The sequence below is a fragment of the Trachemys scripta genome, chromosome 2 (assembly GCF_013100865.1).
Source record: "Trachemys scripta elegans isolate TJP31775 chromosome 2, CAS_Tse_1.0, whole genome shotgun sequence".
Lineage (NCBI taxonomy): Eukaryota > Metazoa > Chordata > Testudines > Emydidae > Trachemys > Trachemys scripta.
This window is the reverse complement of record NC_048299.1, coordinates 249,944,687-249,967,916: the sequence shown is the minus strand read 5'-3', so window position 1 is coordinate 249,967,916 and position 23,230 is coordinate 249,944,687. Positions and strand designations below refer to the sequence as shown.

Here is a 23,230-nt window from a genome sequence, read left to right as displayed (position 1 = left end):
GAGTCAGGGGAGGAGCAGAGCAGCCGCGGGGGGGGAAGTGCCCAGCCGGCATTTTCCCGGACATGTTCGGCTTTTTGGCAATTCCCCCAGACGGGGGTTTGATTGCCGAAAAGCCGGACATGTCCGGGAAAAACCGGACGTATGGTAACCCTATGCATAGGAAATATAGGAAGTATGGCAAGAAATCACCCTGGTTTAACCAGGAGATCTTCAATTATTTGAAACTAAAAAGAGTCCTACAAAAAGTGGAAACTAGGTCAAATTTCAAAGGATGAATATAAACAAGTAACACTAGAATTGTTTAAGGGACGAAATTAGAAAGGCCAAGGCACAAGATGAGATTAAACTAGCCAGAGACAAAGGGTGACAAAAAAACATTCTACAAATACATTAGAAGCAAGAGGGAGACTAAGGACACGGTAGGCCCGTTACTCATTGAGGAGGGAAAAACAATAGCAGAAAATGTGGAAATGGCAGAAATGCTAAATGACTTTTACATTTCAGTTTTCACCAAAAAATTTAGTAGCGATTGGACATCTAACATAGTAAATGCCAGTGAAAATGAGGTAGGATTAGAGGCTAAAATAGGGAAAAAATAAGTTAAAAATTACTTAGACAAGTTAGATGTTTTCAAGTCATCAGGGCCTAATGAAATACATCCTAGAATACTCTAGGACAGGGGTCGGCAACGTTTGGCACGCGGCTTGCCAGGGTAAGCACCCTGGCGGGCTGGGCCAGTTTTATTTACTTGCTGACGTGGCAGGTTCGGCCGATCGCAGCCCCCACTGACTGTGGTTCGCCGTCCCGGGCCAATGGGGGCGGTGAGAAGCGGCACGGGCTAGCGATGTGCTGGCCGCAGCTTCTCGCCACCCCCATTGGCCCGGGACGGCGAACCGCGGCCAGTGGGGGCTGCGATCGGCCGAACCTGCCACGTCAGCAAGTAAATAAAACTGGCCCAGCCCGCCAGGGTGCTTACCCTGGCAAGCCGCGTGCCAAACGTTGCCGACCCCTGCTCTAGGAGATGACTGAGGAGATATCTAAGCCATCAGCAATTATCTTCAAAAAGTCATTGAAGACGGGAGAGATTTTGGAGGACTGGAAAAGGGCAAATATAGTGCCAATCTATAAAAAGGGGAATAAGGACAACCCAGGGAATTATAGACCAGTCAGTTTAACTTCAATACCCAGAAAGATAATGGAGCAAATAATTAAACAATCAATTTGCAAACACCTAGAAGAAAATAAGGTTATAAGTAACAGTCAGCATGGATTTGTCAAGAACAAAATGTGTCAAACTAATCTAATAGCTTACTTCGACAGGGTAACAAACTTTGTGGGTAGGAGAGAAGTGGTACATGTGGTATATCTTGACTTTAGTAAGGCTATTTGATACTCGCATGACCTTCTCATAAACAAAAGGAAATACAACATAGATGGAGCTACAATAAGGTGAGTGCATAACTGGTTGGAAAACTGTTCCCAGAGAGTAGCTATCAAAGCTTCACAGTCAAGCTGGAAGGACATACTGAGTTCTGGAAACAGTTCTGGGTCCTGTTCTGTTCAATATCTTCATCAGTGGTTTAGATACTGGCATAGAGAGTACACTTATAAAGTTTGCGGACAATATCAGGCTGAGAGGGGTCACAAGCACTTTGGAGGACAGGATTAAAATTCAAAATGATCTGGACAAACTGGAGAAATAGTCTGAAATAAATAAGATGAAATTCAATAAGGACAAATGCAAAGTACTCCACTTAGAAAGGAACAATCAGTTGCACACATAGACAACCCATGCCTGCTGACAGTGGGGAGGGGCACAACCCCAGAACAGCTCAAGTCACGCCCCTCCCTCCCCCCAGCAGACCCTTCCCTCCCAGAAAGCAGCAGCCCCTCCTGCAGCGCCCAGCTGTTCCTCTGTTCCTGCCTCTACCTGCTCAGTGCAATTCGCTGGCTCAGCTGCTCTGTAGGGAAGGGACCCAACCGCACCATGTGACTGAGCAATCTGGGTGGGGCATGGGACCCTGCATAGCTCCCTTCCACTCCGTGTCGCCTCTGCATAAAATGGGAAATGACTGCCTAGGAAGGAATGCTGCAGAAAGAGATCTGGGGGTCATAGTGGACCACAAGCTAAATATGAGTCAACAGTGTAACGCTGTTGCAAAAAAAGCAAACATCATTCTGGGGTGTATTAGCAGGAGTGTTGTAAGCAAGACACGAGAAGTAATTCTTCCGCTCTGCTACGTGCTGATTAGGTGTCAACTGGAATATTGTGTCCAGTTCCTGGCGCCACATTTCAGGAAAGATATAGAACAACTGAAAAAAGTTAGAGAAGAGCAACAACAATTATTAAAGAGCTAGAAAAACCTAGGAGGGAAGAATGAAAAATTGGATAGGTTTAGTCTGGAGAAAAGATGACTGACAGGGGAAATAATAATGGTTTTCAAATACATAAATTGTTACAAAGAGGAAGGAGAAAAATTATTCTCCTTAACCTCCAAGAACAGGGCAAGAAACAATAGCTTAAATTACAGCAAGGGCAGTTTAATTTGGACATTAGGAAAAACCTCCTGTCAGTGTAGCTAAGCACTGGAATAAATTGCCTCGGGAGATTGTGGAATCTCCATAATTGAACATTTTGAAGAGCAGGTTAGATAAACAGGGGATGGTCTACATCAGTGCTTCTCAAAGCCGGTCCCCTGCTTGTGCAGGGAAAGCCCCTGACGGTCCGGGCCGGTTTGTTTACCTGCCGTGTCCACGGGTACGGCCGATCGCGGCTCCCACTGGCCACGGTTCGCCATCCCAGGCCAATGGGGGCTGCAGGAAGCAGTGCGAGCCGAGGGATGTGCTGTCCGCCCTTCCCGCAGCCCCCATTGGCCCGGGACGGCGAACCCCGGCCAGTGGGAGCCGCGATTAGCCGAACCTGCGGACGCGGCAGGTAAACAAACCGGCCCGGACCACCAGGGGCTTTCCCTGAACAAGCGGCAGCCCGACTTTGAGAAGCACTGGTCTACATAATACTTAGTCCTGCCATGAATGCAAGAGACTGGACTAGAAGACCTCGAAGTCCCTCCCAGTCCTACAATGATTGTTCCCATGGCATTAGTTGCCGGTGGTATTTGTTTGGTGCAGGTGGGTTTGTCCTTAAAAATACCGGTCAGTGTCAGGTATCTTCACTGTTAGTTTAGTTCTGATTCCTTTCTATTCACTTTTTATTATTAAGCAATACAGACTTCTCAATAAAATTCTCTGTTTTTCATTGTGGTGCTTTAGAGAACCACAGCATATTTCATTGGACCCATGAACTTTTTTTTTATTTTTTCTTAATGGCTGAGGGGCATGGGGAAGGGTTAGGAAGGGATGGACTTGTTAGCATTTCCTTGGCACAAGACTTTTGCAGAAATCACACCATCACGTGCTGTGAATCCTGTTACTTACCCCAAATCTCTGGGAAGTATCAAGTATCATATTCAGAAAACAAGATACAGACATGTGAAGGAACAGTAACTTTTATTTACATACATACATGGAACAGTTTGTAATAGGAACAAATGAACAAAAAAAGAAAGCCAAATCCCTTCAGGAGACATCTCCTCACCCCTCACCCTGACAAGGGTGGGGAACAGCCATGGAATATTGTGTGGGAGGACAAATGTAGACATGTCCTGAGTGGGATTTGGGGGCTGAAAACAGGCTGGACCACAGGGACTGGGTCAGGCTCATCATTCCCCTCCTTAATATTCTGGGGGGATTCCTCCAAGAGGGGTTTTGGGTGACTGAGGAGGATGTGGTGCCAGGTGTCCAGCATGCTTTTCCCTGGCAGGGGAGCTGGGATTCACCACTTCAGCAACAGACTGCACAGCAGCTGGAGGAGCAACACGTGGTGCCTGTTCCCGCAGAGGAGCAGTGGCCACGGCATCAAACAGGCCTCGAAAGCATTCCACCACAAGTTGGACTAGCTACTGCATGAGTGCAAGATCCTGTTCTCTCTGTGCAGGAATGCCTCAACCTTCGAGCCCAATCCTCTCTTACCCTAAGCTACCCTTGACTCCTTCTGTCTATGCCAACAAGCAGGTCGTCCAGAGTCCTTTGGCGTCTTCCTCTGCTATCTCTGCGGTGCTGCTTTTGCCCTCCCAGTGGAATAGGCTCTCTGTCAGTATCAGAATGTCTTAACAAGTCAAAGACAAGGGTAGCATTATATTTTATTTTTCTTTGGAAGGTACCTAAATCTCCCTTCCCCCTCACATAACACAACTGTGCTGCCAAAGGCCACAATATTGATACTACTTAGAATCCAAGGAACACAGCTGTTACAATCTCCTTCCTTCAGGCTACTTTTGCAGCCCACAAGGAAAGAGCTGAGGTTAAAAATGGTAAGATACATGAATTAATTGTATTCAGATGTAAAATTTACAGTGCATGGATGGACCACTTGGGCTGGGGTTTGGTTTCTTTAGGGTAATGTTACCAAGTCACCTTTCTCTTCTTTAAAAGCTGGCCATCGCTTGGAGAACATAGCTGTACTGAAGTTACCTCAGAATGGAAAAGAAAAGTGGCTTTCCAGTACTGTGGAGGACACCTGGCCACCTGTGTAAGAGAGATGCTTCTGATAGTGGTGACCCCTCTTCATATTGCTGAGTGGAGGGGTTTGGTGAGCTATGAAGGTAGACCAAGCACATTTGTCCTGCCGTTAAGCCTGATGAACCAGCTTCAAATTCTTCTAAAACAAAAATTTGCTGGATTAGATTTACAGGACTTGATGGCAATTCACGAGGAAACTGACTGTATTATAAGGTAGCAGACTGAGTTGCCATGGAATAGGAACGGAGAACCACAAAGAACAGCCCTCCCGACCACCGCCTTTGCAGCCATGTCTTGTTTGGGGACCATGTCAGGGTGGAGTATGGGTGGGGTGAGGGGGCTGGCTTCAGGCATGTATTACCAGAGCAATAGGGGATATTTACAGGGTGTTTGGGGGCATATTACAACTTACCAGACTTGGATCACAATTCCTGCCTCAGCTCGGGGTCCTCCCCAGGCTCCTCAGAGGGGGCTTCCTCAACCGGGTCTGCCAGGTAGATGTGTGGAATCCTCTGGGTCTCCTATAGTTTCCTCTGGAACTATCTCTGAGGCCTGGGCTGCCTTCTCACGCTGCCCATCACCAGCATCCCACAGAACAATGAGGCTAGCAGGGGCATGTACTAGGTCCTCTCCCACAGTGACTGTACGAGTCCTTCATCCTCTGGTACAGGAGCCTGAGGCACTTCATGTACTCCCAGCACTTGGACAGAGTGTGGTGAATGCCTGCCTCCTCCGACCTCTGTGAAATCTCCAAATACAGGTGTTTGTTCCTGCTGGTACAGGCAAAGTTATGGAGGATGAGGTATTCTGCCCACACATTGATCAGCACCTGGGCCTGCTCCAAAGACCAGGCAGCAGCTCTTGGAACACGCTCCATGGTCAGCACTGGTGATCAATACAGTTCATAGGAGAACAAACTGCTCAGTGTAAGTCCCTAGTACTGCCGGCAATGGGGGATCTGGGACCTTTATACCTTTGGGTAAGTGTCAGACAGCAAAGTGATCAGTGCATTGGGGGAATGACCCTAAAGGACTACCAGTACCTGTGACCTGGTGCACACTCCTTACCCCCTCCACACTGCACTATAGAAGGGATACAGGGCCATGCCACAGCGGAGGTGTGTACATACCCACACCCCTTATGCATGCTAGCTTCAGGAATGTACTTCAGATGAGGACAGTAGGAGGGCTTTGGCACAACGACGCACATGTGACCACATACACGCACGAGTGTAGACACACTCTTAGTGGGAAGTGATTGGCCCATATTCACTGTTCATCTGCCTCAGGGTAAAACCACATCTTATGGCCAAAAGTTAAATGAAACCAAAGGAGTTTTCACAAAGAAGAGTTCAAAAAACTCCCACAACTTCCTGCAACCAGTGATTGTGATCATGTGTGTCAGGGAGACCTTTCCCTTTTCTTATCCAGCTTCTACTTTTCCAAGAAATAATCTTCAGTTGTATCCAGTCCTATTCCCCTAAGGCAAAGGCCCTCTACACTCTATCCAAAAAGGAAATACACCAGTCCTGCACCAGCTCTTCCCTGAACTCTGTGGACTTCCATCTAAGTCCTCTGTCTTCACTTTAGGAGAATCATGCAGGTGCATCTAATGTGGGGGGCGGGGGGCGGAGAAACTAAACCAGAAGGGACCTCAAGAAGTCTCAAATCCAGCCCCTTGAGCTGAGGCAGGACCAAGTAAACCTAGGCTATCCTGATAGCCAACCTGTTCTTAAAAACCTCCAATGGTAGGGATCCCAAAACCTCCCGTGGAAGCCTATTCCGGGTTTACTTATTATTGTGTTGTCAATGTGCTGTATGATACAAGAGGAATACAGGGACCGCAATTGCCTCTGTGGCAGCTCCCCCTTTGACATTATGGTATGGTGCAGAGTCTGTACTGGGAGACAGCGTGGAGAGTTTGCAGGCCAGTGAATAGAAATCTCCTCCAGCAATATGGGATTAGTTCAAAAAGATAGGAGCCTGGGGTTATACTATATCTTCTGTGTAGCCCCTGCTTGGGAACCCAGGGATAGTCACAGCTGGGGATATCCCTGATAGCCTGACTCCTCCAATGGAAGGTAGATATAGCTGTTAGCCAGAGCCACCTGTAAATCCCAGAGGCACTGCCAGGAATAGCAGCAGACCACTTAGCCTCTTCTATGGATGGGGCAAATCCCACCCCATGCGATAGTCTGAAGGGGATCTCTGCAAAGTAATGCTCATAGAAACTCTACCCAAGAGTCCCCTTCTATGGGTTTTTCCACAAAGGGATAGTATGAAAAATTGCTTTTGCAAAACTGGAGTATGTAGCATGAATAAAACATCGCATCAGACACTCATTTGGGGGAGGGGGGAGGATACTCACCTCTGCTAGTTCCATGCTGGTGCCTTTTGTAGATTCAATTAATCACAGAGAAATTAGCATGGTAAATAAAAAAAAGATGAGAATGGAATACTGAAAACACTTATGACAGTTTAGTATTTAAAGGCATGGGATCAGCTCTTAAATTAAACTGAAATGAAGGGGAATTCACATCTTTGTTAAAAATGTCAGTACCTGTTGTCAGTGAGGCTTGTGATAAAGCATCTTAGAAATATTTTCCTTCCTCAGAAGCTGCATGTTCAAAAAAATTATTCTGATAGAACAATTGCTTTTTTCAACTTTATTATTCAGTCAAGACTAGTTCAAATAGATATGATTCACTGAATGCAAACCTTGCACATAAAACACAGCAATAGGTAGAAATAAAAGAGTTCAGCTACAATATACCTGGTAACTTTTGACAATTTGATGATGAGAGAGTTTAGGCTTTAAATCAAAGTGCTGTGATTTTGTTAAAAGTAACTCTTTTGTATTACAATTGGCACCACAACATTAGAACTCATTCAGATTTCATTTTAGAGGAAAACTAACCTTTAATTTCTTTTTCCATAAGTTAACGGTTTTGTGTAACACAACATTTCCTTGCAAACAGTATTTTTCCATAAACAGACAATTAAATATGAAGTCTGAAATGTTCAAAAAAGTACCCACTGATTTTTGGAGGGGCGGGGGTCTCAACCTGTGATGTTGGCGGGTTCAGCACCTCTGAGTATTCTAAATTGAGCACCCAACATTTGGGCATCCAGAATTAATGGCCACATTTGAAAATTTGGACCTAAATACAAGGGGACCTAAATACAAGGGGATCATGATCTATTGAAAATAACACAGTGTGATGACACGTTTACCCTTTTTATCTATCTAGTCAAAGGCATTTCCTCACTTTATACATAGGAATCTACAGTATGCCAGGAAGGTCTACTCGGTCTCTATCCTTCCAGAATATAGTGAACCATTTAGCTATTGTACATGATGCACAGCTATTTGAGGTAGGGAATAATACAACACACAGTAAACAGATGCATAATAGCTGCATCTCGCAGGTGGACAGTGAGAACTTCTTGTACCCACGGTCTAACATAATTCTTGGCATGTATTTGACCTTCTCATATACAACACGGAAGTGTTTGGCTTTCAGAAAGGAATCTGTGTGGGGAATTTTCATTTACATAATATTTAAGATACAATCTGGGCGTGGATAAAAAGAATAAAATTCCAAGGCCACTGGATGGATGAAATGGATGAAACCTGTTGTTGACCTTTTGTTGTAAAACTCTGAAGAAATAAAGACATAGTAGAAGAACAAAATGCTTTGAAACATGTAGTTTACAGATTAAATTATGTCATTGATAAATCAAATATCAATCCCAGCTCAACTGTAGCATAATTTATGGCATAAATATTACGTTTAGTAGAATCATTTGATCTGACACAAGCTTTAACTTCCCACAACCCTGAAAGACAAGCAGCAAGAAATGGAAATCCTCAAAATCGCAGCTTTAGAAGCCCATTACTATGGACCCAGCAATGATACATTTGCATTCATGAAAATGGGATATGTATTACTCCATTTTGTGTATTTCCAGCATCTCTCCTTCTGAATGCTGGATGCACTCTGATACCAATATAATGTTCTATTTCATAAGCTAGAGGTGTCACATTGTGCTTCTGGTAGCAGTAATATAATTCTGTTTATATATTGCTCCGTGCATGAAAAAGAACTAAGGGACTATACAGCAAGGGAGGGGAAACAGACAAAACAACAGTAATATATCCTGCTTATGTATCTTGCATAATATTATATTTACCACAAATAAAGCTTTACCATATGGTCACATTCACTATACATTTTTTGAACGATGAAAAACATAAGAATACAGAAACTGACCTTTTAGTGCCAAACATAATGGTGGATGGTTTGCTTCACATTTATGAGAGTTCTGCACTACAGGGACTGTTCTAGTTGACCTGGTCAAAAAAGAAAAGAAAAGAGACATTTTCAGACTAAGACATTTAGGAGATGGATGTAAATGTCCTGAAGAATGTCTTTACTATTAAACATCTTTCACCAGAACTCACGAGTGACCATTCAGAAGTGTTACAGAAACAGGCAATACGTGCAACCAAATATATGCTGATGTAGATCCGAAACCTGAGATTTTTAGTCAATCTTCCCTCAGGCAAAGCAGCCATTGATATCAATGACTGCTTCCTTACTTGGCCCTTACTTAGGCACAGGAGCGCCGCCAGCTTTTCTGCCACCCTAGGCGGCGGAAGGTCCCGCCCCGAAATGCCACCCCCTCACAGAGGAGACGGAAGGTCCCGCCGCCGAAATACCGCCACGGTCGCCGCCCCCCCAAATTGTAGCGGTCACCTAATGGGTTGCGCCAGCCCGGCTTAGGCAAACTGAGTAGGGACCTCAAGGATTGATCGCTAAATAATAAAAGACAAAACCTTTTTTATAAAAACTGAAAACTGACGTTCATGGTACTACAATAGTTCCACCCCTCAAGTTTGCAGTTCATGGCAAAAAGACACAGCCTACAAAAGAGTTATACTCTAGGTTTGGTTGATTTTTCTATGTAAAAGAAAGAAACCAAAAGATGCTCCGCAATAAGCACCTAACCCATCTTTGCAAGCAACATTCCCCCTGTGCTCCTCTTTCCTGGCAGCACAGCTTCCGCCTTTTTTGGAAACAACTACTTACATAATATAGTTTGTCACAAGAGGCATAGAAGAAAAAAAGGCCACCACATTTTGAATATTTTTCCATGTTTTAACCAAATTGCCCAATATTGAGGGGTAGAATATTGATGGGGAAGCATTTTCCTCGTCTACCAGTTGTCTACTCGGAGTAGCACTGATTTAACCAAACATGTTATTTACACATCAATATAGTTCAAAAGGCTGTGGGGAAGCTCTTATTTCCATTAAAACCAGATTTATTTTGAGTTAGCTTAACTCATTTTAAGAACAGATTTATGCTAAACCAAAATAAGCTTCTACCCAGGGAGTTGACCCAGAATGAGACTCCTTTTCATTATGAGAGGGTTTCACTGTAGAGGCAACTGTGCCCAGGGGGTGGCAGAAGATAAAACATTTAGACAGGAATACAGAGAATGACAATGAGAATAAAGGAACAAGAAGTGCATGCAGGACAATGACTTGAATTTGTTGACATAACTAAAGCAGGGTAGATTAATGAGAACATCTGACCACTGAGACGTACAGGCTTTTTGAAAAGAACAGGAAATGAAGGGAGGAAGCTTAAACAATTTATATTGAGAAAGAGAGGTAGGAAAAACATAATGGGTTAAATTCTCCTGAGAATAGAATTATCTCCAATATGCTTACCTAGAAACTGAAAGCTAAAAAGAGGAACAAAAAAAAAATCTAATAAGAATATGCCTTAAATCACCAGACGAAGGGTTAAGAAGTAGTAAGCAAACTACACAATGCCTATGAAAAGGCAGGTTAGTATGCGCAGCAAACTTTAAGCAGAAGCAGCAGCAAAAATATACATTTTCTATGGGAAAATGAAATCTTAGGGTCACATAATAACAAACAGAAAATAAACTGCAACCAACACAAAGTCTCCAAGAGCCAATATCTCTGAAGTCACAGAATTCTAAGCAAGACTAGAGAAGACCTAGTAACTAAGTAGAGTTTTATCACTTCAAAATGGTATAACCTAGAGAGTGGAGAGAGAGTGACCCAGATATCCATGTTTTTAAAAGGATGATGGAAGATAAAGGAAACTATAAGAGCAATCGCAGTACTGGGAAAACTACTACAGCAATGTGGGATGAGGGGGAAGAGAGAAAAGCGAGCGAGAGAGAAATTCTTCGACACAGAAAGGACTAGTAAAAAGGATAGAAAGGATTTATAAAGCACAGTTCACACTTAACTACTCAAGGTATGTCTACACTGCAATGTAAGCCCAGGCTCAGACTCAGGGTTAAGCCCAAACCCCACTTTCGTCTACGCACAAATCTTTCAGACTTGGGCTCGGACCTAGGATCCTACACAGGTGTTTGGTCTGATCCCAAATCAAGCTGGAACCCAGGGTTTTGGCCCCATTGCTTCCCCCATACCCCCACCTCCGACTTAGGTCCTGGGAGCCTGCCAAAAGTATCCCACAATCCCATAGGCCAATTTCCTTTTCCTCTCCATCCCAAGAATCTTCAATCAACTCCAATGAAAAGGGAAGCAATCCTCCTTGGTGAAGTGCATCAGCTTGGTGAGTCAATGTTTAACCTTCCGTTGTCTTCTGGCCATCGCGCTGCAAACACACCAGAAGAGAGACTTCTGTGTTTGCCACAGAGACTGAACAAAAACAGCCTTTAGTAAAGCACCCTGCTTTATGGCCAGGGTGTGTACAGCCAGCTCTTGGTAAATTTCTGGTGTGAGGCCAGCAAAACAATGGGCTTTAGTAAAAGTACCATGATCATGCATACCAACAAATAGTAAAGAAGCTGGCAGCTTTGCAATTTTACCAGATCGGTGACCAGTGCAGGGAGCAGATTAAGTAGCTCAAGGCTGAGTACAGCACAACCAGAACCAAACCTCTGGCAACTTGCTGACATCATGCCCATTTTACAAGAAGTTTGACTGGGTGCTGGGCACTGCACCAAAACACGGAGCCAACGGTGGTGCAGGATAACCTGGTCAGCCAGGATGGTACCCTGCAGGCCTCAGAATCCAGCATGGGAACTGAAGGAACCCAGCTACAGGTGCCAAGTGAGCACTGTGAAGTCACACTGTTGCTGAAATCAGTCCCAAAGGAGGCTTTGGAGCAGGAGCACCAGCAGCACAGCCTGAGGCCATACTCAGAGGAGCTGTTTGATGCTCCCCATCAGGAACAACCCACCATGGAGCCTGCAGCAGACAGAAGGGACAAAAACTGCCCCTGAGCCCGGCAAGTTTCTGGCCCCATTTGAATGTTTATTAATACAGCAATGGGAGGGATTGCCAATATTTGAAACAATGCAAAAGTTATTACAGGCACCAGCTAGCAGCACATACCTGCTAATGGTGGATTGTATGCCAACAGCAGCTTGGCTTCCCCCACTCTTCCCCCTTCACCATGTGCAGTTCAAAATGGCGACCGGGAAATGCAAACAGTAAGAACACTTTGAAAGTGTGTTTTTACTTGAAACAGTCGAGATTTTTGCTAGGGCTATTCCTATTTCCTAAAAATAGCCACCACCTTATATTACCATGCCCATAAATACACCAGGCTGTAACCACTCTACCATGTAACAAGCTGCCTGGAAACACTGAACTGCGGGCGGGCGGGGAAGTGTTTTCCATTTACAAATCTAGTCCATTTCAATTATAGGTAGTCCATTCAGCCCATAGGGAAAAAGTAATTTGTGCCAAATTTGACTGGGGTTTGAATTTTTTTTCTAGAAATACGCAGTGGTTGGGGTAAGGAGGATGGCTGTGGAGTTGTGTGTGTTTGCATGCAGCTATAACAGGCTAAGCCATGTGGAAACTAACACAGCATCTTGCTGATCCCCTCACAAATTCTGACCCAATCCTAGGTGCTGATAGCTGCAAACTTGCCCTGCAGCAGGAATTCCAGATAGAGAGTCACATTTCAGGGAAAGGCATCATTTTCCAGGGCCACTTCAGTAGCTGACCCGCCCACTCCAGTCACTATACATTTTAATACTTTGATTGCATACACTGCAGGCTTTCCATTAACAGCTCGGAATAACATTTCCCTTTGCAAATCAGGCACCACAAGAATGGTTATGTCCTCCAAAATGTGGTAGGCCTGAAATGATAGAAAAAGCTTTTGTAGCACGGCCACTGACCACGCCCAACCCCAACCCAACTAATTCTGCAATTCTTAGAAAACAAAAAACAGCTTTGAATTTTTAAATCGTCATTATCTCTGCACTTCTTTTGCTGCAATTAACCAACCTGTGTCCAGGAAGCTTCTGCAGTTTGAAGCATCCCTCCCACAATATATCAAAGTTACATTGGAAAAGTAACGTTTTATGCCCTTGAAATTCCATAAGGATTTTTTCTATGCTCCTACACTGAGCTATTTGAGAGAATAATCCTATGTCTTGTCCTATTCCAGGCTCCTTGAACCTCTACTGGCTGCAGTACCTCCAAAGTTCACCCCACACTGCAGCAGAAGCCTAGGCCAACATACCTTCAGGGACTGTTCCAAAAGGAAGCATTTCCATGATGAACTTATGGTTGAAGTTCTGAACAGGACCAACAAGCAGGCCCAATACCAAAGACAGAGGGACTCACGGCCAGAGGAAAGGCATGGTGAGAGGCAAGCAGAAAAGCTGTGCAGCAAGCATGAGCGTGAGGTCAGGGTTTCAATGCAGGCGCATGCATTTTCTTTGCAGTTCCTGGAACCGGAATGGCAGCTAAGGGAGGTGAACAGAGCTCAACAGAAAGAACTGTTTTAGCACCTGATATCGCTAATGATCACAAGAATACCGGCTCCTGCTGCATCACCCACACTATGGTCTGAGTCCCCTGCATGGTACTTGGGATGCAGTCCAGAAACAGCTTGGACAACTCCATGGCAGGGTGGCCCATGCAATTGTGCTCCAGGAGTGGCTGGCAGGGCAACCTTGACCCATTCATCCCTCCATGCCACCACCTCCCCTGTGGATGTCTCTACCACCCTATCCCAGCGCCCAGTGCACAGCAAACAGGGAAAGGAGAACTAGGGCCAGGAGATATGCAATGGTAGATGGTTTCTGGCACGTACAGGACTTCACTGTGTGCACTTATTCATTCATTCATTCATTAAAAAAAAAATTGTTTAAAGATTCTGTTGTTACAGGTGTACTGGTGTGGTATTGGCAGCTGGCCTGCCTGCCAATGGGTGAATGTTGTTCTTTTCAAATACATGTTAAATAAAGCTTTTTATTTCACCAAAAATGTTTATTGCATCACTGCATCAAATCATATTCAATGTGTATTTAAAAAAACAGAGGTAAACAAATGATCAGGGACAATTAGCAATTAGTATGCAAACACTAAATATCTATTCTTCAATAGATATAGCTTCTTCGGCTATCCCTTGATGCAAGGAGGATGTCTGCCAAGGGGGTTCATTGGTGAGTTTTTAAGTGGCTGAGAAGCCCAATTCTTGCCCTGTAGATTTTCCCACAGAAGTGGCAGGTGTAATCTTGGAGGAGACATAGTTGTTGGCTGGACTGTTGTGCCCTTTCTTTCCTCCTTTGTCGCTTCTCTGTCTCATAAGCATGTCTGTTCTCCTCAAGATGAGCTGCGGTTTGGTGTATGGTGTGGCGCCGCTGTGTTCTGTTCCATGCCAAGGCCTCCCGGTTTGTTGGGTTGATGCCTCTCTTTTTAAGGTGTACTTTCAGTATGTCTTTGAAACACTTTTGCTGCCCTCCGTGAGCCCTTCTTCCCTGACTTAACTGAGAGACGAGTACTTGCTTCGAGAGGCGAGTGTCAGGCATACGTACACAGTGGCCAGCCCAGCGGAGTTGGTGTTTCATGACCTGTGCTTCTATACTGCTGATGTTGGCAGCAGAGAGAATGCTGATGTTAGTGCGTCGGTCTTCCTAGCTGATTCTGAGAATCCTCCAGCAATCCATACTTCAATCACTTCCTTACATCAATCCCACCATTTCATAATTTCATTGCATGGCAATCAACTTCCTACCCCTCCCCAAGCACTGTAACCCCACACAATCAATTCATTTTACCTCATCCCTCAAAAGCACATTCATAAAGGCACTATTCCCCTTCTTCCATTGGGCCATGCAAGTCCATTATGTGGGAGCACAAAGCATCCCTGACTTCTGTTGCCTGGGTGCATCCAGCTACAGCTTTGACAGCTACACTTTCTGGCTGAGCATATCAATTCAGCAGCCCCTCACTGTGATAGGTCCATTCAGTGGGAAAGGGCTCACCTCTGGCTTCACAAAGATTGTGAAAAGCACAGCAAGCCGCAGTAATGCAGACAGCATTGATGGCACTGGAATCCAAATGGATCTGTAGACATCTCCAATGGGATTTCAGTCTGCAAAAAGCATGTTCAACAACCATTCTACACCTGCTGAGAGTGTTATTAAGCCATCTTTGCCCGCGGCCTCTTAAGTCTGGGTATGATTTCATAAGCCAAAGCAAAAAGTATGCAGGGTATGCAGGATCCCTCAGAATAATGGTGAGGACAGTAACTCCATTTATGACAATGTTATTTGGTGGGAAGAGTGTCCCAGCCTGTCCACGAATGTAGACTACCAATCCGCAAAAAGCCCTGGAATCATTAACCTTCCCAGTGCAGCCCACGCTGATGTTCATAAATTGACCTCTGTGGTCCACGAAGGCCTGCATAATGATGGAGTAGTACCCTCTGCAGTTTATGCACCCATTTGCTCCTTGAGGAGGGCAAACTATGATCACGAGTCCCATCAGTGACCCCAGTGCAGATTGGAAACCCCATTCTCTCAAAGCCAGCAATTACTTCAGGAATACCTTTTATGCCTGCCAACCTTGGGTAAACCACACATCTGATTGCTTCAGAAACCTCCATCACCACTTCAACCACGGCGGACTTCCCAACACCAAACTGGCGACAATGGACCTGCGGTAGCCAGCTTCCAGATGGTTACACCAACCCACCTCTGGACCGGCAAAGGCACCTGCATGCATGTATCTTTACGCTGGAGAGTCAGGACAAGCTACTCACAAAGCTCCAGATATGTAGCTTTCTTCTTGAGAAAGTTCTGGACCCACTGCTAGTCATTCCAGGTTTGCATGACTATATGATCCCACAAGTCTGTGTTTGTGGCCCTGCACTAGAAGAGCCAGTATACATAAGGAGCATTAGCTACTATATAGTGTGTCATGAACACAGCCAGTGTGAGTCTCCCATCCCCGGATATGCTTCCTCCTCCTCCCTCATAAGCTGTGGGAGGTGCCTTTGGCGGGTCAGAAAATGCCATCGAAATGTTCAACAGCACATCATAGAAGCTCTGCCCATTTCCTGACATAGGAGTAAAAGCACAAGCAAGAGAAGTTTTAAAAAGTTGCCTCTGCCATGTTGCTGGCTCCAGTAGCTGGGTGCACACAGACGAAAAGACTGCTTGGCTTTGCATTGGTGGGCTGTTCTAACTTCCTGTAATGTGCAGGGTGCAGAGTCAAGTTTTCCTACAATGCAATAGGAGGGTGCTAGAGAGTCTGGGATATTGCTGGTTTGACTCAGGTCTGCGTGCTGCAGCGTAGACTCCAGAGGTCCAGGTTCGAGACTATGTTAGGAAATTCTAACATAGGGTTAACAATCAGTGTAGGTGCTCATGCCCTGGGTTCTCTAACCCAGGGTCAGCTGAGTCGAATCCCACTAAACCTGGGGTTACATTGCAGTATAGACATACCCTCCTATTAATGTCTTTTTAAAAATGACAATGAGTTGATAGGGATGAGACAATGGATATAATGTACTTGCACTTCAAGGCGGTTTTTGATACAGTGCTGCATTAAAAGACTGATGTGGCATATATGGTTAAGTATCATGCTTATGATGAAATTCAAAAGTGGATGAAAGACTGACTTAGCAATTGATTATTTACTTATATTATCTCTAGACACAGCCTAGTTAGAAAGGAAGCAATAAGTGGATGTCAAAGGGACTAGAATAAGGCCCAGTTTCATTCATATTTCCCAACAATTGTCCAGTGGAGTCAATATCATGCTAGGTACACAATTAAATTATTATTATATTTAGCTTACAGTCCTCATCCCATTGTTAAAAAACTTTAATTAACAATACAAAATGGCCTTCCTCATAAGTACCTTACCCATGCAAATATGTAAAGTGTATAAAATGTGAATAAAAATACACAACATATAAAATAAAAATATTGTACATGCAGTCAGATGTAACAGTCATATGACTCTAAAGTCATAATTTTCTTGCACTGAGGGCAAGCCCTGTATATTGTCAAGTGTTTCTGCACCCAGTTAAATCACACAACCTCCACTTATGAAAATGGGGCATAGGAATTTTTGAATATTTTACCTAATGTACAGTAAAAGCTGTGTTACCTGGCACTTTACCAACCAGAAAGCTCTAGAAACCAGCATTTTGGGAGGGGGTGTGGTGTGCGGGCTCTGGGAGGGAGCTTGGGGCAGCGGGTTGGGGTGTGGGAGGGGTTTCAGGGTGTCAAATCCAGGCGGCGCTCACCATGGATGGCTCCCTGCAAGTGGTGATATGTCCCTGCTGCTCCTAGGCAGAGGAACTGTGAGCTGCCCCCCTCCCTGCCCCAAGCACTGGCTCCGCAGCTCCCATTGGCCGGGGACGGCACCTGCAGGCAGAGGCAGCACGCAGAGCCGCCTGGATATGCCTCCGCCTAGGAGCAGCAGGGATATGTCACCGATTGCAGGGAGCCACCCAAGGTGAGCACCGCCCGGATCCAGCACCCCAAAACCCCTCCCACACTCCAATCCCCTGCTCCGAGCCCCCTTCCTCATCCAAACTCCCTCCCACAGCCTGCACTCCGCACCCCCCTAGCCCCATCTTGCACACAAACTCCCTCCATCTTAGTTAACCAGAATTTTTGACTTATCAGCACACCCATATTCCCCCAACATGCCAGATAAAGCTTTTACTGTATTTTCAAGTTCAGTGTAGTTTGTAATGTAGTGGAATTAAACCTGTATCCAGTAGATTAGGAGTGGCCAAGAAACATTTTCTGGTTCTTAGAAAAACCCAAATCTGAAACACCCAGCACCACCACCAGGGGTCTCAAAACTATAGGAATGAGAAAAGTCAAAATGAAAGAGGAAGACCAACACCGACCAAAAAGACCCCCAATAAAATCCTCAAGATAAGCTTAAAACAAGTAAAAATAGAAGCTATTGCTTATTTCCACTGCTGTAGTACCTACAAGCCTCAGTCACGGACCAGTGGCCCCTTATGGTTCTCAGTGCTTTTTCTCCAATCACTGGCTTGGAAGGAGATCTTGCCTCTCTCAATCAATGACATTTTGAAATAACTTATAGCTATGTTGAGATGTAATACAGGAAGATTTTTTTTTTAAAATGCCTCTAGCATATGAAAGAATTCACTTTTCCTTGCACTCCTAATAGGCTAATTTCTCCAGAGCTGCTTCTCACTTGGTCTGAACTACCCAAACCACCAGTGGCAAATAGGTAGTAATCAGGTAGCAAATATAATGCCAGTGTGTTGGCCTTCAAAGATCTCAAGGTTCAATGGCATCTGAAGTTGCACCCAAGTTCTTGAGTACCGTACGATAATGTAAAGAAGTCAGAAACAAAGTAAGTTGTAGATTGCCATACAGTAAGTTTAGAATGTTTATATAGGCACACAGTATGCCTTTCTAGAACATGTGCTTTATCCAAACAACAGAGCGGTAAGTGGTGAAATGTATTGGCCTGGGCTACACAGGAGATCAAAGTAAATGATTTAATGGTCCCCCTTGGCCTTAAAAAAAAAAAAGTCTATGAGTTATCTACACAGTTATATTGTTAAAACTGAAAATAATACATTATTTATATTAAGTGAAAAGAAGTTGTGAGATTATACTTAAACTCTTTGGATCTGTAATGTTTAGATTTCAGAATTAAAAGACGCATCCTTCTTGCCTGATTTACTTATTTATAAAGCCTACCACCAAAATTTACTTATATTTGCAATGAAATTACCCTCCCTCTCACATAAAAAAAGTTTTACCTTGGCAAGCGGGGTTTCTCAGAGATACTCTGGTGACTCTACTGTAATTGTTCTTTATATAATTAAGCAACTAAACCATGTTAAAATTAACACACCAATAAAATTAAGTACTTTGCAAATGGAGACAAAGGGAATACAATAATAAAAGGTAAATTCTGATTTACGTGAACTATGACTAAATACATCAACAGAAATTGTCACGCTTTGAAATAAACCAGGAAAATTACCATCTGTTGTTGTTCCAAAGGTCAGTCTTGTAGTAAAAATGAATAAATAATTCACTTTCTTAGCATAAATAACTAGACCTGCCAAGATTGTGGCCATGGGGAAGTATTCACATTATTCATTCTAATTTTTTTTGTAATTTTTGCCTTGTATTATCAAGAACTGTTTTTGCCACAGAGCTCCTTTGCTATCTGAAAAAGAAATACTATAGGACTCTGTTTATAAGTTATTTATATTTGATGGATTTGATTTTGGTGAACATTTCATCTGTCAACAGTCCTTTACGGCAGCCACTTTTAACAGTTTCCAAGGATCTAACATTGCTTATTAGGATTATGTTTGTAAGCCTGTTAATTTAAATCTTCGTACACTGTAATTGTATTTTATTAATTACACTATGTTTGTTACATGATCTTAATTTTAACATACAGTTCACCATGGCAGCTTCATTCTGTCCACTGCAAGACACAATCCTAGAGTATTCATTCTGAGACAAACATTCATAGATTTTAAGGCCAGAAGGGACCACTGCGATCATCAAATCCAGGGCTCAGCAACCTTTTATAAAATTCTAGGAATTATTTTGGGAAAGTTCGATGGCCTGTGTTATACAGGAGGTCAGATTAGATCAGGGATCGGCAACCTTTGGCCCATGGCTCACCAGGGTAAGCAATGGGGGCTGCAGGAAGCTGCGGCCAGCACATCCCTCGGCCTGTGCTGCTTCCCAGACCAATGGGGGCTGCGGGACAGTGAACCGCAGCGACTGGGAACTGCGATAGGCTGAACTTGCGGACACGGCAGGTAAACAAACTGGCCTGGCCCGCCAGGAGGCTTACCCTGGCGAGCCGCAGGCCAAAGGTTGCCGATCCCTGTCTAATCTGACCTCCTGTATAACACAGGCCATAGAACTTTCCCAAAATAATTCCTAGAATTTTAGAAAAAAATAAAATATTGATTTTAAAATTGTGAGTGATGGAGAATCCACCTCAACCTTTGGTAATTTGTTCCAATGATTAATTACCCTCACTTAAAACTTTACACCATATTTCCGGTCTGAATTTGTCTAGCTTCAACTTCCAGCCATTAGATTGTGTTATACATTCCTCTGTTAGACTAAAGAGCCTATTATTAAAGGTCAGGTTTCAGAGTAGCAGCCGTGTTAGTCTGTATCCACAAAAAGAACAGGAGTACTTGTGGTACCTTAGAGACTAACAAATTTATTTGAGCATAAGCTTTTGTGGGCTACAGCCCACTTCATCGGATGCATAGAATGGAGCATATAGTAAGGAGACATAAATACACATACTGAGTACATGAAAAGGTGGGAGTTGTCCTATCAACTCTAAGAGGCTAATTAATTAAGAGAAAAAACTTTTGTAGTGATAATCAAGATAGCCCATTACAGACAGTTTGACAAGAGGTGAGAGAATACTTAACATTGGGAAATAGATTCAATGTGTGTAATGGCTCAGCCATTCCCAGTCTCTATTCAAGCCTAAGTTGATGGTGTCTAATTTGCATATTAATTCAAGTTCAGCAGTTTCTCGTTGGAGTCTGTTTTTAAAGCTTTTCTGTTGCAAAATTGCCACCTTTAAGTCTGTTACTGAGTGGCCAGAGAGGTTGAAGTGTTCTCCTACTGGTTTTTGAATGTTAGGATTCCTGATGTCAAATTTGTGTCCATTTATTCTTTTGTGTAGAGACTGTCCGGTTTGGCCAATGTACATGGCAGAGGGGCACTGCTGGCACATGATGGCATATATCACATTGGTAGATTGATTATCACTACAAAAGCTTTTTTCTCTTAATTAATTAGCCTCTTAGAGTTGGTAGGACAACTCCCACCTTTTCATGTTCTCTGTATGTGTGTATATATCTCCTTACTATATGCTCCATTCTATGCATCCGATGAAGTGGGCTGTAGCCCACAAAAGCTTATGCTCAAATAAATTTGTTAGTCTCTAAGGTGCCACAAGTACTCCTATTATTAAATATTTGTTCCCCATGTAGGTATTTATAGGCTGTAATTAAGTCATGCCTTAACCGTCTCTTTGTTAAGCTAAATTGGTTGAGCTCCTTGAGTCTATCACTATAAGGCATGTTGTCTTACCCTTTAATCATTCTCGTGGCTCTGCTTTGATCCCATTCCAACTTATCAACATCCTTCTTGAATTGAGGACACCAACTCTAGACATAGCATTCCAGCAGCTTTCACACCGGTGTCAAATATGGAGGTAAAATAACCTCTACTCCTACTTCAGAGTCTCCTTTTTATGGAACCAAGGATAGTAATACTGTAGTCCCTTTGGCCACAGAGTCGACACTTTGGGAGCTCACGGTCAGCTGATTATGCACTATAACCCCACATCTTTTTGCAGAGTCCCTGTTTCCAGGACAGAGTCCCCCATCCTGTAAGTATGGGCTACATTCTTTGTTCCTAGATGTATACATTTACATATTGTTTGCTTGTGCCCAGCTTATCAAGTTATCCAGATCACTCTAAATCTGTGATCTGTCCTCTTCATTAGCTACCACTCCCCCAATTTTTGTGTTGTCTGCAAACTTTATCAGTGATGATTTTAGGTTGTCTTCCAGATCATTGATAAAAATGTTAAATATCATAGGGCCAAGAACTGATCCCTGCAGGACAGGGCTTTTAAGTACTATCAGTCTGTTTCTCTAGACAGCCTAGTTAATCAGCCATTGCTCTCTAGTTCTTAATAAATAAATATTAGCAATATGACCAACTTAAGCAGATTCATACCTTCTAGATGTCCTTCACCTTGAACTGCTCTCTTTCATTTAGTCTCCTGCCTCTCCACATAATACCAGGTATCTTTCTCTGCCTCACTGCCCAGCTTTTATAGTAGCATCTACTTCACAAAAGCATTATAATCCACATAGGATAGAGTCCTATACTATATTAAAGCCTGGTTGTACTGCTCATTCCTCTTCGGATCTTGATTCTCTGCCTGCAGGTATTCCAAAGACATAAATCTACACTACTCTCACGGCGGAGAGGAAGTCTCCTAGACTCTTTTTTTATTTATTTGAGATTTAATTTTTAAAAAAGACAAAACAAAGTACTTCTTAACTGCAGACAGAATGAGACTGCCAGACAGTCACGCTGAAATTTCATCTCCTTTTTGGAGATAACTTTGTCCTCTTCCACCCTCATGGCAGCCCACTGACTCTTCTTCTGTGATTTCAGGATACTTTGGGACAAAAGTGAGTTCCTATTTACACAGTATTTGAGATTCTCCCAAATTTAAAAGTAGAAACATCATCTCTCTCTAGCCACAATTAGTGTATTACCAATTATTTATCATTAATAAAAAGCACTGAAAATATGCAGGGAGGACACATACCGGAAAGTCCATAATCAGGAATAACTAGAATGGTTTAAAATTTAATTATTTTCCCCCTAATCATAAAGAGACAAACCTCTATAGAAGTATGAAAAAAATAGAAGAACTGAAACAAAAACAAAAAAAACTTTTATTGAGCATCTAATCTGATGAATCAAAAGATTTTATTGTGAGGCACCTACACAATAGATGAATGTCAAAGGGAAAGATTATCCTTTTCTTGAGAATGCTCCTGAGACATTAATGATGATTAAATAGTTCTTTTGCATCTGTTATTATGTATGAAGATGGTGAACATCTGCCAAAAATCAAGACTCTGACTTGTAGGGACAGAAGGCACTAATCAAGACATGTAAGAACAGTGTATGCTGTTTCTTAAAGATGAAGAAACTGATTTTACTTTAGACAGACAGACTGACGTCTCAGGGTACAAGAGGGAAAGTGAGGATGTTAAAGCCTAGAGAAGCTTTAATAGACCATTTACAGGCTCAATTCAATCCATTCAGAAGAAGATCCTGAAAGGCAGGTATTGTTCAATTATCATAAAAAACAATTTGGCAATTGTTATTGGTTGTCCCTCAAGCAAATATAGAAATCAAAGTATAGAGAGCAGAGCTTCACACCGGCAGAACTAATTGTAAGTTGCTTAAGCTCCCCAATGCCAGCTTTCTATGCACCCTCTGCTAATGCTACAGATGAACTATGCCTCACAGTTGTAGAGGAGTGCAGAAGTTGAAAATAATTTGATAGGAAAAACAGGAGAGATGAAACACCACATGGCACCATTCAGGACAAGGCAGATCACATGCTACTTTCTCTCTACCCCTCCTAGGGTGACCAGACGTCCCGATTTTATCGGGACCGTCCCGATATTTCCTTGTTTGTCCCGCGTCCCGACCGACATGCGGTCGGGACAACCGGACAAACAAGGAAATGCCCCGGAGCCTAGAGCCCGGAAGTACTCGCACCCCCCCCC

General features: G+C 43.5%; 1 protein-coding gene across 4 annotated transcripts in view; it reads right to left on the bottom strand.

Moving 5' to 3' along the window:
* The window catches only part of OXR1 (oxidation resistance 1), a 509,161-nt gene that overhangs the window by 433,111 nt on the left and 52,820 nt on the right, over positions 1-23,230 (bottom strand). For all 4 annotated transcript variants that reach the window (XM_034763479.1, XM_034763478.1, XM_034763477.1 and 1 more), the window contains one exon: positions 8,852-8,931. In XM_034763479.1, the coding sequence (XP_034619370.1) occupies positions 8,852-8,868 (17 nt within the window). In that variant the 5' untranslated portion in view covers positions 8,869-8,931. Of the gene's footprint in view, positions 1-8,851; positions 8,932-23,230 lie in introns of those variants that run through there.